Here is a 14,538-nt window from a genome sequence, read left to right on the forward strand (position 1 = left end):
CTTGTGATGCTGTGGTCTTTTCTTGGATATGAATTGATTTGAAGGCAGTGCTTCTTGACTGTGCGCACAGCAAAGGCACCCTGGTGCTGTCCTCCAGATTTGTATTTAATAAACAATTATCCCACTGTTTAAAAGCAAGAAAACAATGATTTTTCTGAGCAACTATCTGAACAATAGTTGTGTGTAAAGGTACAACTCAGTTTGCCTGACAGTGGGGCACAGCTCCATGCAATGCAGAGATGGACTCCTCCCATTTCCTGTCCTCAGTACAGTAAACTGCAGAGAGCAGGAGACGGGGGGAGGAGTAATCTCTGCGCTGCATGGAGTCGTGCTGTCAGGCAGGCTGTGAGTTCTGCTCCCACAGAGCATTATAACTTTAAACGGTACCAATTGGGCTCTATAACTTTGAGGGGCACAGAGGAGTCATTAGAACTGTGAGAGACACAAAGGAGGTATTATTACTTTGTGAAACCACAGAAGGGGTATTATTATTTTGTGGTACCACAAAGGAGGTATTATTACTTTATTAGACCAGAACAGGGGTACTAATACTATGGGGGCTTACTGGTAGGGACATTTGGGGTAGCAGCAGGATGGGAAATGGGAAATCTGCACAGAGATGGATCATGGCTGGAATAAGTCTTCATGGTAGTCTGGACTCAGATAGAGGAAAAAATAGAAAGTGAACAAGTCCAATCAGAGAAGACTAGAGATGAGCGAGCACCAAAATGCTCGGGTGCTCGTTACTCGGGACGAAATTATCGCGATGCTCGAGGGTTCGTTTCGAGTAACGAACCCCATTGAAGTCAATGGACGACCCGAGCATTTTTGTATATCGCCGATGCTCGCTAAGGTTTTCATTTGTGAAAATCTGGGCAATTCAAGAAAGTGATGGGAACGACACAGCAACGGATAGGGCAGGCGAGGGGCTACATGTTGGGCTGCATCTCAAGTTCCCAGGTCCCACTATTAAGCCACAATAGCGGCAAGAGTGCCCCCCCCCCCTCCCAACAACTTTTACTTCTGAAAAGCCCTCATTAGCAATGCATACCTTAGCTAAGCACCACACTACCTCCAACAAAGCACAATCACTGCCTGCATGACACTCCGCTGCCACTTCTCCTGGGTTACATGCTGCCCAACCCCCCCCCCCCCCCCCGCACGACGCAGTGTCCACAGCGCACACCAAAGTGTCCCTGCGCAGCCTTCAGCTGCACTCATGCCACACCACCCTCATGTCTATTTATAAGTGCGTCTGCCATGAGGAGGAACTGCAGGCACACACTGCAGAGGGTTGGCACGGCTAGGCAGCGACCCTCTTTAAAAGGGACGGGGCGATAGCCCACAATGCTGTACAGAAGCAATGACAAATATAATCCTGTGCCACCACCATCAGGAGCTGCACACGTGGGCATAGCAATGGGGAACCTATGTGCCACACACTATTCATTCTGTCAAGGTGTCTGCATGCCCCAGTCAGACCGCGGTTTTTTATAAATAGTCACAGGCAGGTACAACTCCGCAATGGGAATTCCGTGTGCACCCACAGCATGGGTGGCTCCCTGGAACCCACCGACTGTACATAAATGTATCCCATTGCAGTGCCCTGGACAGCAGAGCTAATGTCAGATTAAATGCAGGTGGGCTTCGGCCCACACTGCATGCCCCAACCTGACCGGGGTTTTTAATTCATAGACACAGGCAGGTACAACTCCCTGTGGACCCACAGCATGGGTGGGTGCCAGGAAGCCACCGGCGGTACATAAATATATCCCATTGAAGTGCCCAGCACAGCTGATGTAGCGTCAGCTTTAATGCAGGTGGGCAAAAAATTAATTGGATTACACTGTAGGCGAGGGCCTCAAAAAATTGGTGTACCAACAGTACTAATGTACCTCAGAAAAATTGCCCATGCCCAACCAAGAGGGCAGGTGAAACCCATTAATCGCTTTGGTTAATGTGGCTTAATTTGTAACTAGGCCTGGAGGCAGCCCAGTTAAAATAAAAAAATTGGTTCAGGTGAAAGTTTCAACGCTTTAATGAGCATTGAAACGTAGAAAAATTGTTTACAAAAATTATATGACTGAGTCTTGTGGGCCTAAGAAAAATTGCCCGTTCGGCGTGATTACGTCAGGTTTCAGGAGGAGGAGGATGAATATTATACACAGATTGATGAAGCTAAAAGGTCCACGTTTTTGATGGTGATAGAGAACAATGCTTCCATCCGCGGGTGCAGCCTACGTATTGTTTAGGTATCGCTGCTGTCCGCTGGTGGAGAAGAGAAGTCTGGGGAAATCCAGGCTTTGTTCATCTTGATGAGTGTAAGCCTGTCGGCACTGTCGGTTGACAGGCGGGTACGCTTATCCGTGATGATTCCCCCAGCCGCACTAAACACCCTCTCTGACAAGACGCTAGCCGCAGGACAAGCAAGCACCTCCAGGGCATACAGCGCGAGTTCAGGCCACGTGTCCAGCTTCGACACCCAGTAGTTGTAGGGGGCAGAGGCGTCACGGAGGACGGTCGTGCGATTGGCTACGTACTCCCTCACCATCCTTTTACAGTGCTCCCGCCGACTCAGCCTTGACTGGGGAGCGGTGACACAGTCTTGCTGGGGAGCCAGAAGGCTGTCAAAGGCCTTAGAGAGTGTTCCCCTGCCTGTGCTGTACATGCTGCCTGATCTCTGCGCCTCCCCTGCTACCTGGCCCTCGGAACTGCGCCTTCAGCCACTAGCGCTGTGGGATGGGAATTTTACCATCAGCTTGTCCGCCAGGGTCCTGTGGTATAGCATCACTCTCGAACCCCTTTCCTCTTCGGGTATGAGAGTGGAAAGGTTCTCCTTATACCGTGGGTCGAGCAGTGTGTACACCCAGTAATCCGTAGTGGCCAGAATGCGTGTAACGCGAGGGTCACGAGAAAGGCATCCTAACATGAAGTCAGCCATGTGTGCCAGGGTACCTGTACGCAACACATGGCTGTCCTCACTAGGAAGATCACTTTCAGGATCCTCCTCCTCAGGCCATACACGCTGAAAGGATGACAGGCAAGCAGCATGGGTACGCTCAGCATTGGGCCAAGCTGTCTCTTCCCCCTCCTCCTCATCCTCCTCATGCTCCTCCTCCTCAACGCGCTGAGATATAGACAGGAGGGTGCTCCAGCGACATACTGTCTTCCCCCGCCTCTGTTTCCGAGCGCAAAGCGTCTGCCTTTATGCTTTGCAGGGAACTTCTCAAGAGGCATAGCAGAGGAATGGTGACGCTAATGATTGCAGTATCGCCGCTCACCATCTGGGTAGACTCCTCAAAGTTTCCAAGAACCTGGCAGATGTCTGCCAACCAGGCCCACTCTTCTGTAAAGAATTGAGGAGGCTGACTCCCACTGCGCCGCCCATGTTGGAGTTGGTATTCCACTATAGCTCTACGCTGCTCATAGAGCCTGGCCAACATGTGGAGCATAGAGTTCCACCGTGTGGGCACGTCGCACAGCAGTCGGTGCACTGGCAGATGAAACCGATGTTGCAGGGTGCGCAGGGTGGCAGCGTCCGTGTGGGACTTGCGGAAATGTGCGCAGATCCGGCGCACCTTTCCGAGCAGGTCTAACAAGCGTGGGTAGCTTTTCAGAAAGCGCTGAACCACCAAATTAAAGACGTGGGCCAGGCATGGCACGTGCGTGAAGCTGCCGAGCTGCAGAGCCGCCACCAGGTTACGGCCGTTGTCACACACGACCATGCCCGGTTGGAGGCTCAGCGGCGCAAGCCAGCGGTCGGTCTGCTCTGTCAGACCCTGCAGCAGTTCGTGGGCCATGTGCCTCTTCTCTCCTAAGCTGAGTAGTTTCAGCACGGCCTGCTGACGCTTGCCCACCGCTTTGCTGCCACGCCGCGCAACACCGACTGCTGGCGACGTGCTGCTGCTGACACATCTTGATTGCGAGACAGAGGTTGCGTAGGAGGAGGAGGAGGAGGGTGGTTTAGTGGAGGAAGTATACACCGCCGCAGATACCACCACCGAGCTGGGGCCCGCAATTCTGGGGGTGGGTAGGACGTGAGCGGTCCCAGGCTCTGACTCTGTCCCAGCCTCCACTAAATTCACCCAATGAGCCGTCAGGGAGATATAGTGGCCCTGCCCGCCTGTGCTTGTCCACGTGTCCGTTGTTAAGTGGACCTTGGCAGTAACCGCGTTGGTGAGGGCGCGTACAATGTTGCGGGAGACGTGGTCGTGAAGGACTGGGACGGCACATCGGGAAAAGTAGTGGCGACTGGGAACTGAGTAGCGCGGGGCCGCCGCCATCATACCTTTGAAAGCCTCCGTTGTCACAACCTTATATGGCAGCATCTCCAGGCTGATAAATTTGGCTATGTGCACGTTTAACGCTTGAGCGTGCGGGTGGGTGGCGGCGTACTTGCGCTTGCGCTCCAACACTTGCGCTAGCGACGGCTGGACGGTGCGCTGAGAGACATTGCTGGATGGGGCCGAGCACAGCGGAGGTAAGGGTGTGGGTGCAGGCCAGGAGACAGTAGTGCCTGTGTCCTGAGAGGGGGTTGGATCTCAGTGGCAGGTCGGGGCACAGGGGGAGAGGCAGCGGTGCAAACCGGAGGCGGTGAACGGCCTTCGTCCCACTTTGTGGGGTGCTTGGCCATCATATGTCTGCGCATGCTGGTGGTGATGAGGCTGGTGGTGGTGGCTCCCCGGCTGATCTTGGCGCGACAAAGGTTGCACACCACTGTTCGTCGGTCGTCTGCACTCTCAGTGAAAAACTGCCAGACCTTTGAGCACCTCGGCCTCTGCAGGGTGGCATGGCGCGAGGGGGCACTTTTGGAAACAGTTGGTGGATTATTCGGTCTGGCCCTGCCTCTACCCCTGGCCACCGCACTGCCTCTTCCAACCTGCCCTGATGCTGCACTTGCCTCCCCCTCTGAAGACCTGTCCTCAGTAGGCGTAGCAAACCAGGTGGGGTCAGTCACCTCATCGTCCTGCTGCTCTTCCTCTGAATCCTCTGTGCGCTCCTCCCTCGGACTTACTCCAATTACTACTACCTGAGTGATAGACAACTGTGTCTCATCGTCATCGTCCTCCTCACCCACTGAGCGCTATTGAGACAGTTGCCAGAAGTCCCCAGCCTCATCCCCCGGACCCCGGGAACTTTCCAAAGGTTGGGCATCGGTCACGACAAACTCCTCCGGTGGGAGAGGAACCATTGCTGGCCATTCTGGGCAGGGGCCCGGGAACAGTTCCTGGGAGTCTGCCTGCTCCTCAGAATGTGTCATTGTAATGGAGTGAGGAGGCTGGGAGGAAGGAGGAGCAGCAACCAGAGGATTCAGAGTTGCAGCAGTGGACGGCGCAGAACTCTGGGTGGTCGATAGATTGCTGGATGCACTTTCTGCCATCCACGACAGGACCTGCTCACACTGCTCATTTTCTAATAAAGGTCTACCGCGTGGACCCATTAATTGTGAGATGAATGTGGGGACGCCAGAAACGTGCCTCTCTCCTAATCCCGCAGCAGTCGGCTGCGATACACCTGGATCAGGAGCTCGGCCTGTGCCCACACCCTGACTTGGGCCTCCGCGTCCTCGCCCGCGTCCACGTCCTCTAGCCCTACCCCTACCCCTCAGCATGGTGTATTACCAGTAGTGCAGAAACAGAACGCTGTCATTAAATGTGCTGCTTATTGGCCTGTGGTTGGAGGCTGACTTCGCTTACGGAACGCACAGCAGAGGCAGGAAAGAATTTTGCGCAAGCCTGCTGTAACACTTAGCTGGCTGCGTATGAATTAGGACAACTACCCCCAGCAGAGACCCAGTACACTTGTGGACAGGAATACAGCGGTGATGTAAGAGGCAACACAGAGGCAGGAAAGAATTTTGCACAAGCCTGCTGTAACACTTAGCTGGCTGCGTATGAATTAGGACAACTACCCCCAGCAGAGACCCAGTACACTTGTGGACAGGAATACAGCGGTGATGTAAGAGGCAACAAAGAGGCAGGAAAGAATTTTGCGCAAGCCTGCTGTAACACTTAGCTGGCTGCGTATGAATTAGGACAACTACCCCCAGCAGAGACCCAGTACACTGAGGACGGTCACAGGCAGCCCAAATAGATTTTTTTTCCCAAATGTTTTTGGAAAGGCCCACTGCCTATATACACTAAATATGTCTTCTGTCCCTGCCTCACCACTACTGGCCCTGGACAATGTAAAATTACTGCAGGACGCAATGCTCTGCACGGCCGATATACAAAAAAAAAAAAAAAAGTGCAACACTGCAAAAAGCAGCCTCCACACTACTGCACACGGTTAGATGTGGCCCTAAGAAGGACTGTTGGGGTTCTTGAAGCCTAAAATAACTCCTAACGCTCTCCTTATAGCAGCTCCGGCACCAGCAGCACTGTCCCTGATCTCTGTCAGAATGCATCTGTGGCGAGCCGCGGGAGGGGCCGATTTATATACTCGGGTGACACCTGATCTCGCCAGCCACTCACTGCAGGGGGGTGGTATAGGGCTTGAACGTCGCAGGGGGAAGTTGTAATGCGTTCCCTGTATTTCTATTGGCCAGAAAAGCACGCTAACGTCTCAGAGATGAAAGTGAAAGTAACTCGAACATCGCGTGGTACTCGTCTCGAGTAATGAGCATCTCGAACACGCTAATACTCGAACGAGTATCAAGCTCGGACGAGTACGTTCGCTCATCTCTAGAGAAGACGTTAGTTGTGATCACTGGAGGTAACTACATTGGCATTACTATCACCGTAGAACTGCTGACTATTTTTGGTGCCTGCATTATTATTGTAATTATATCTAAGCCTACCGTGTTATAGATATGTTGTGTCCAATATAATCTTTTTTCAGGGAAGGGCAGTTCTGAGTTTTGCTTTGGGGCCCCTTAAATTCTATGCATACTACTGTATCTGAGAATGTTGGAATAAAGTAATGATCACTTACACCTCTTTAAACGCAGGTCCAGTTATGATACAATTTGTTGGTACCTCTGAAAGAAATAGCTGAATGTAGTTTTACTTGGCTGCATCAACTATATTGAATAGCAGAAAAATCCTTTAAAAAGGAGCTGCCCCAGGGGAAAATATCCGTGCCAAATATCACGTTCTCACCTACCACCCAGGAGTCGGCAGTTTCTTCTGTACTCAGAAAGAAAGCGATGGAATGCTCACTGCGCCCAAACCACATGTTTTATACTGCTGGACTGAAGACAGTCAGCTAAATCCTAATAGAATTTAGCATTTTTAGCATTTTATTAATAACCTGTTGACAACCTCTGTAACTATACTTTTACAGTTCTTAAAGAGACTAAAAATCATGAAATCCCATAAATGACTGCAGTTTTAAAAGGCAGAATCCCCTGTGCTGATCTGAGGACATTCTGTAGTTCCACACTGTCAGAGGCTCTGTGAGGATTTGGCTCATCTGCTGTACAGCCTGCAACATCCTTGAGGTTGTAATTTCATAATGTCCCTTTGTCAGCAAGGTAACACAAGCTATTAACAGGCCTTGTAACAAGGCCAGACATTGACTTGCAAGAACGCTGCCTTCTAATAGGTGGCGCTGTAAAGGCATTGTTTCATCTTCCTATTAGCATAAATTTCCCAGAGGAACATGCATGACCTTATAAGTTTTTCACATCTACTAGGTGCTCTCCCTAAGGAGAAACTTTACTCCTCCTGACTCCGTTACAGTAAAAAGCACTTTAGTGGACCGTAGTCTCCAGAACGTCAGAGTCTCATGTTTTTCTGTCTTTTAGATGACAAATTGCTGAGAAAGAAAATTCTGAGGCCAGGTCGTGGTGAGGACTCAACACCACTTCCTGGGCAACAAGTAACGGTCTACCTTATGGGAATTTTGGAAGATGGAAGTCTAGTGGAGAAAGATCCAAAATTGTCCTTTGTTCTGGATGAAGGTGATGTTATACAGGTAAAGATATATGAAATTCACCAGCTTATGTTTATAACAAAGCCATGCCAGCTAAGAGTCCTTTTACACGGGCAAATAAATTGCCAACGAGTGCTGATTGATGATATAGCAATCGTTAAGACATGCAACATTTGCATTAACGTCACATGTATTTATCTTGCTGTTGATCGCTTGACTTTTCTCCTCTCATGCCATTCCATTAACAACCAACAGATAGATGCCTGCTTACACAAGGGGCTATGCTGCTGATATACAATCAGCAGCATATGACAAATAGGGGAATTATCATTTATCCTTCCATTCTTGCCCATTTTTACATTGCTCAGTGACTGATCGTTCGCTCGCTGCACACCTGACAATTATTGTGTAAACCACTTAATTTAATGATTATTTGCACTATAATGGTGATAGAATCCTTAGGTTTGCTTGTCATTAGTTGCAGTCAGAGGACTGATGGGAAGTTTAAGGTGACCCTCTATGAAAAAGTTAAAAATAACCCTTCTGCCCAGAGGGAAGGCACTTACTTACTCCTAAAATTATACTTATCTAGTTCCTGCCATTCCAAAGATTGAAGGGGCTTTCAAACAGGTGGCTCCTTTATTAGTTGCTGATCAGTGGTTGTCATGAGCTCCTTGGGAACTTGCAGAGAAAATAACAATTTGCTTGTGCTTGCAGAGAGTTGATCAGAGTCAGAAGTGGTTTATGACATTCAGAGATAGAATCTGTGCTCTGCTGCTGTCCCTGTAGGCCTCATTCACACGAGGGTGTGTTTTGCGTGCGCAAAATGCACGGTTCTAAAACAACCAATGGGTTCCTATAGAAGCATTCATATGCGGGGAATTAGAAGTACAAAATAGCGCACACCTAAAAAGGATAGGACATAGGTGCGCGTTTTGCAGGAGTTTTCATTGACTCCTGGGAGCAGGAGTTAATGGAAATTCCTTCGCATAGGAATAGCTTCCCTGCTGCTTAGAGCAGGGCATTTAAGAGGTGCTTCACGTTTTAAATATCGCGCTGTTAACCCCTTAGTCCCTGCAGGGATGAGGGGAATCCCGGAGGGTTCTGTTAATCCCCATGGGGAGTCCCCTCATCACTAAACACTGTGACAGCACTGTCATAGTGTTCAGTGATGAGGGGACTGCAGCGGGGGATGAAAGAATTCACTGCCACAGCTGTCACAGCTGTGGCAGAGAAGCACGATGCCATCCCATTGCGGCCCCATTGAAAGCAATGGGATGAGGGCAGCGATCATTTTCAGGGAAAGGCTTTGAAATATAAGCTATAACCCGAAAATCATCCCTAGCTGTAGAAAAAAAAAAAAAGATAACTCACCTAGAAGCGACGTCCGGCTCTTCTCCCCATCCCCGGCAGTCTTCTTCTGTATTCTGGTGTCGGGGGATTGAAAAATCCCAGCCTCCAGAAAGCACTGCCTCTGATTGGCTAAGCGCTGTGACCAATCAGAGCCAAACCTTTCAGGAGGCGGGGATTTTTAAAACCCTGGCCAGAAGAGAATGCTTTAGAACAGTGTCAGAGAAATGGGCTTAAGACGCGCCAGAGCCCCGACAGCGCAGCTTGGTGATGTATATAATTTTTTAATCTTTTCCAGCAGCTAGTTCTTATTTTTAGGGAATGGCTTATATTTCAAGCCCTTCCCTGAAAATCCCTGCAGGGGTTGCCTTCATCCCATTGCTTTCAATGTGGTGGCAGCAGTGCCAGCCCCATTGAAAGCAATGGAATAGCATCGTCGTCCTCTGCCACAGCTGTGACAGCTGTGGCAGGGGATTCTTTCAGCCCCGCAAGGAGTCCCATCATCACGTCTCAATGAGGCCTTAGAAAGCAGTGTGCAGCATGAGCATTGGACAGTCCATGATGCGCTAGCTGGAGATTAAAGGGTTTTCTAAGACTTTAATATTGATGACCTATCCTCAGAGTAGGCCATTATTATCAAATTGGTAGCGGTGTGCATATTGGGACCCCTGCTGATCAGCTATCTGATGTGGCTGCGGCACTCAGGTGAGCGCTGCTGTCATTTTACTGCATATCAGCATGAGCAGGGAAGCCCCATGTTTTTATGCTGCCTGAGACAAAGTGTGAACTAGTGCTCCCCTCCTGCTAAAAAAAACCCCAAAACACTTATTTTCTAGGCACCGAAAGCACCAGTACACAAGACACTCAACACATATTTAAACCATTGCGATTTGTCTGAAATGTGTAAGAGTAATTGTCCCCCCCAGTAGTGGCCCCAATAGTACGTGTCCCTTTTGATGGCCCCAGTAGTAATAGTGACACTTTTAGTGACCGTAGTAGCAATGCTAACCCTGTTAGAGGCACTAGTGGCCCTAGTAGTAATAGTGACCCAGTTAGTGGTCCCAGTAGTAATAAAAACTGCGTTAGTAGCCCCACTGGTAGCCAGGCAGTAGCCAGTATTTAACCTATTTGCACTATAGTTCCGGCCTGATGGGTGGCAATGATCCCTGCTGTGATCTGGGTGTGAACCCTAACACATTCAACTGCCATTGGTGCTGCTGCTTGCAGGAACTTAGACACTAGATAAAAGCTCGGGGGCCACACTCTGAACACAGCAGCGTCCGCCCTGCCTCCACCAGACTGGAACTACAGAGCAAATATTAATTAATATGCCCATTAAAAAATTAAGTACCAGCCAGGCAGCAACACGCCGCTCCTCTGCGGTCCTGCAGACTGCCTCCTGACATCACAGGCCTGAGAAGAGTTCTCAGCGCTCGTCCGAGACTTTAATCCTGGAAAATCCTTTTAATGGAATATATAATCCTGCATAATATTATTTTAGCACATAACTGGAGACTTTAAGAAAGGCAAGGTCATCAACTAAATAGGTCCAGACAACCATGGAGACATCTGGATAATTCCAAATGGTACATTACTTTCACATTGTTTTCAACTATTAAATGATTGTACCCTCCATGTCTGATTTTGGTCATGTTTTGTGTACACAGGCTTTAGAGATGGGTGTTCGATCGATGCAGTTGGGAGAAGTGGCATTCCTGCTGACAAATGGCCTCTATGCCTTTGGTATTCTGGGAAGGTATTTACTTTAAGACATATTATTCAATACCTGCAATAAATAGGGATTATTATAAAACATTCTGTTTAAGCAATAACAAATAACCAGAGGTTAGCGTGTTGCGCAAGGGTTTCCAACAAGAAACATTTGAGCAAAAGTTTTGGCATGACTTAGGCTGGGTTCACACAGGGCGGATTTGACGCGGAAATTCTGTGTGGAATTTTGCTGCGGCAAGTCTGCCTACGGCCGCTAATCCCGTGGTTAGCAAATCATGTGGACGAGATTTGTCAAAAATCTCGTCCACACGGGACGGCCAATCCATCGCGGCAAGGCCGGCATTAGCCAGCGGTGCTGCGCATGTCTTTTTTTTTTCCGTTGAGGCCGCGCTCCTCTCTATGGGAGCGCCGGCCGCAATGGGAAAGCATGCTGCCAAGCCGCTCCAAAACCCTTGGCTAAGTGCTGCAGGTTTTAAAGCTGGACTTTCCTGGCGGAAATCTCGCGGTTTGTCGCTGTGGGAAAACCACGAGATTTCCCACGGGATTCCGCCCTGTTTGATCCCAGCCACATAGTAACATACATAGTATGCTAGGCTGTAGGGAGATAATGTCTATCTAGTTCAGCCTGTTGCCCTCCCCCGCCCCCCCCCCCCCCCCACACACACACACCTTGTTGATCCAGTGGAAGGCCAAGTTCTCCTGATTTTCTATGTGAAAAGAAGTAGGAAACTAGGTTAAATATAACATATTAATCAAGTTTGTTTTTTTGCTTCTTTTATGATGAAAAACAGAGGTATAAAGTTTTGTGCATTTGAGCACCTTTACAGTTAATCTAACGGTTTTATGCTTTTCTAAAGACCCATAAATTTTTAGAACTTAATCCAAATCAGATGTGGAGAATACTAATGGCATGTACAAATTTACAATTCTCTTAAAAGCAGCTGCCCAAGGATCTGTAAATAATAGAAATGGACACCTACAAAGCAGGACAAGCCTGTGAAAAGATATCTGAAAGCTTCTAGGATGGAATTTCCCCTGTACAAAATTCAGGGTGAGACATGGAAAAATATCCTGGCACCACACTACTAGGAAAGGCCTATTAATTTTTACATTTTGAGCATGCTCAGAGTGCAGATTACATGCTCTGGTTGTTTATCAATGCCAGGAGCATCTCTTGAGCACGTTCTCTAGCTGTTGACTGGTCAACAAACTTTTACAAAAGTCATGTTACGGAAATAAGGATTACTAATTTCTTATCAATTCTTATGTGCTCAACATGAATACGACAGTCAAAATGCAAAATTGGCTCTATTTTTTTGTAATCTGCAATAATTGCTTACATCACGAAATGCATGCCAATAGTAATAGGCCTATGGTTAATATCTGTACAAAATCAAGTAATGGAATATGTCTTAAATTTCTTTGCATGGCTCTTGTACAGCTGTTCAGGTCATCTCTGTGCAGTGCCCAGCAGTAGTTAGCCAGCATGGTAGTGGAGCATTTTCCCTGGTATCTTTGTTCCATTGTTGCCATATCTTGATGAAAACGTTTTCCATGTTCATCACTAACCATACCACAGTTGTCTGGAAAGAAATCCAGATGGGAAGGAAGGAAGTGGATCTTTGAGGACCCATAAAAACTCCCTCTTTAATCTTTGCCTCGCTGAGTTGAGGGAATTTTTCATGAAGGTATCGGAAAGCTGGCGAACTCCGGTCCACAGCTTTCACAAAGTTCTTCGTCAAACCTAGTTTGATGTGAAGGGGTAGGAGCAGGATTTTGTGAGCCTTGACCAGAGCTGGGTGCTGGATATTCTTCTCTCCAACTACTACATCTGCAAGTCCATTCCTTCCGCAAATAGTGCAATTCCCTTGCTCGGCTATTCCACTCACATAAGAAACCTATGTATTTTGTATATTCCTGCTACAGTCCCATTAAAAGGGCAACTACATTCAAATCACCACAGAGGTGCCAGCTGTACTTGCTATACTCAATGAAATTCAGTAGCTGCTTTAAAGGGGTTGTCCCACGGCAGCAAGTGGGTCTATACACTTCTGTATGGCCATATTAATGCACTTTGTAATGTACATTGTGCATTAATTATGAGCCATACAGAAGTTATAAAAAGTTTTTTACTTACCTGCTCCGTTGCTGGCGTCCTCGTTCCCATGGAGCCGACTAATTTTCGCCCTCCGATGGCCAAATTAGCCGCGCTTGCGCAGTCCGGGTCTTCTGCTGTTCTCTATGGGGCTCCGTGTAGCTCCGTGTAGCTCCGCCCCATCACGTGCCGATTCCAGCCAATCAGGAGGCTGGAATCGGCAATGGACCGCACAGAAGAGCTGCGGTCCACGGAGGTAGAAGATCCCGGCGGCCATCTTCACCGGTAAGTATAGAAGTCACCGGAGCGCCGGGATTCAGGTAAGCGCTGTGCTGTTCTTTTTTTCAGTCCCTGCATCGGGGTTGTCTCGCGCCGAGCGGGGGGGGGGGGGGGTTGAAAAAAAAAAAAAAAACGTTTCGGCGCGGGACAACCCCTTTAAGTTATCATCACTTTCATGTGGACTGCATGCGCTACTGGAATAGATGAAAGACGGTTTCCATTGTGCAAAAGCACAGCCTTCAGACTCAGTTTCGAAGAGTCCACAAATAGTCTCCCTTCTTGTGGGTCATGAGTGATTTCTAAGGCATTCATGAGGCCCTCAATCTCAGAACAGAATACCAGATTACCTTCCTTTCTGAAGAAAGGCTCAAACTGCTGGTGCTGCTTTTGATATGAAGTAACTGTGGCATCTTCTTCTAGAAGATTCCATTATTGGAGTCTTCAATCTAGCAATTCTGCCTTGTTCTTGGATAAGTCCAAATAACGAACCAGGTCATTTAGTTATTCCTGTATTATTCTTTATGGGGTTGACGATGCACCACAGTGAAAATCTGGATCACTGCATGCTGACAAACCAGGAGAAGAACAGGTTGGCTCACCCTTGTCCTCATCAGCTTAATCAAGAGAATATTCTGCTGGAGGTTCTGGAATAGGAAGTCCTTCACCATGCGGAACTGATCTCAATGCATACGGAATGCTGGGACAGAGTATTCTCAACTTCTTTTGCTTCATTATACCACCAAAAAGAGGAGGAACCAAGCAGAAGTGACAGTCATTTGTGTGATTTCTTGACTCTCTCCACACCATGGGGACTGCAAACAGCATTGATGGTCTTTTGCCATTCAACCACTATGAAAGCTGTGTTGTACATGTAGCACAGCATATTTGCGGGGCCCAAGGCTTGTCTTGGTCACCAATCTTGCATCCGAAGTAAAGATGATATGCCTTCTTCACTTGAAAAATGTGATTGTTCTCAGCAAGAGAAACGACGTAATCTTGTAGATATGATACCTTTTAATGGCTAACAAAAATACATGATGTTATAATAGCGAGCTTTCGTACCAACGCAGGGTACTTCTTCCGGCTAAAATGGATTGGATCTGAAGAGGCATGCATATTTATACATACTTATAACATACATGACATTTGTCATAAGTATGTATGTTATAAGTATGTATAAATATGCATGCCTCTTCAGATCCAATCCA

General features: G+C 48.2%; 1 protein-coding gene across 1 annotated transcript in view; it reads left to right on the forward strand.

The window, feature by feature from the left end:
- The first annotated feature begins 7,728 nt into the window (after positions 1 to 7,728).
- The window catches only part of FKBP8 (FKBP prolyl isomerase 8), a 31,696-nt gene continuing 24,886 nt past the window's right edge, over positions 7,729 to 14,538 (forward strand). The window contains exons 1-2 of the mRNA XM_066589386.1: positions 7,729 to 7,917; positions 10,893 to 10,981. Of these exons, the coding sequence (XP_066445483.1) occupies positions 7,729 to 7,917; positions 10,893 to 10,981 (278 nt within the window). The remainder of the gene's footprint in view (positions 7,918 to 10,892; positions 10,982 to 14,538) is intronic.

This window comes from Eleutherodactylus coqui, chromosome 2 (genome assembly GCF_035609145.1).
Source record: "Eleutherodactylus coqui strain aEleCoq1 chromosome 2, aEleCoq1.hap1, whole genome shotgun sequence".
In the NCBI taxonomy this organism is placed as follows: Eukaryota; Metazoa; Chordata; class Amphibia; order Anura; family Eleutherodactylidae; genus Eleutherodactylus; species Eleutherodactylus coqui.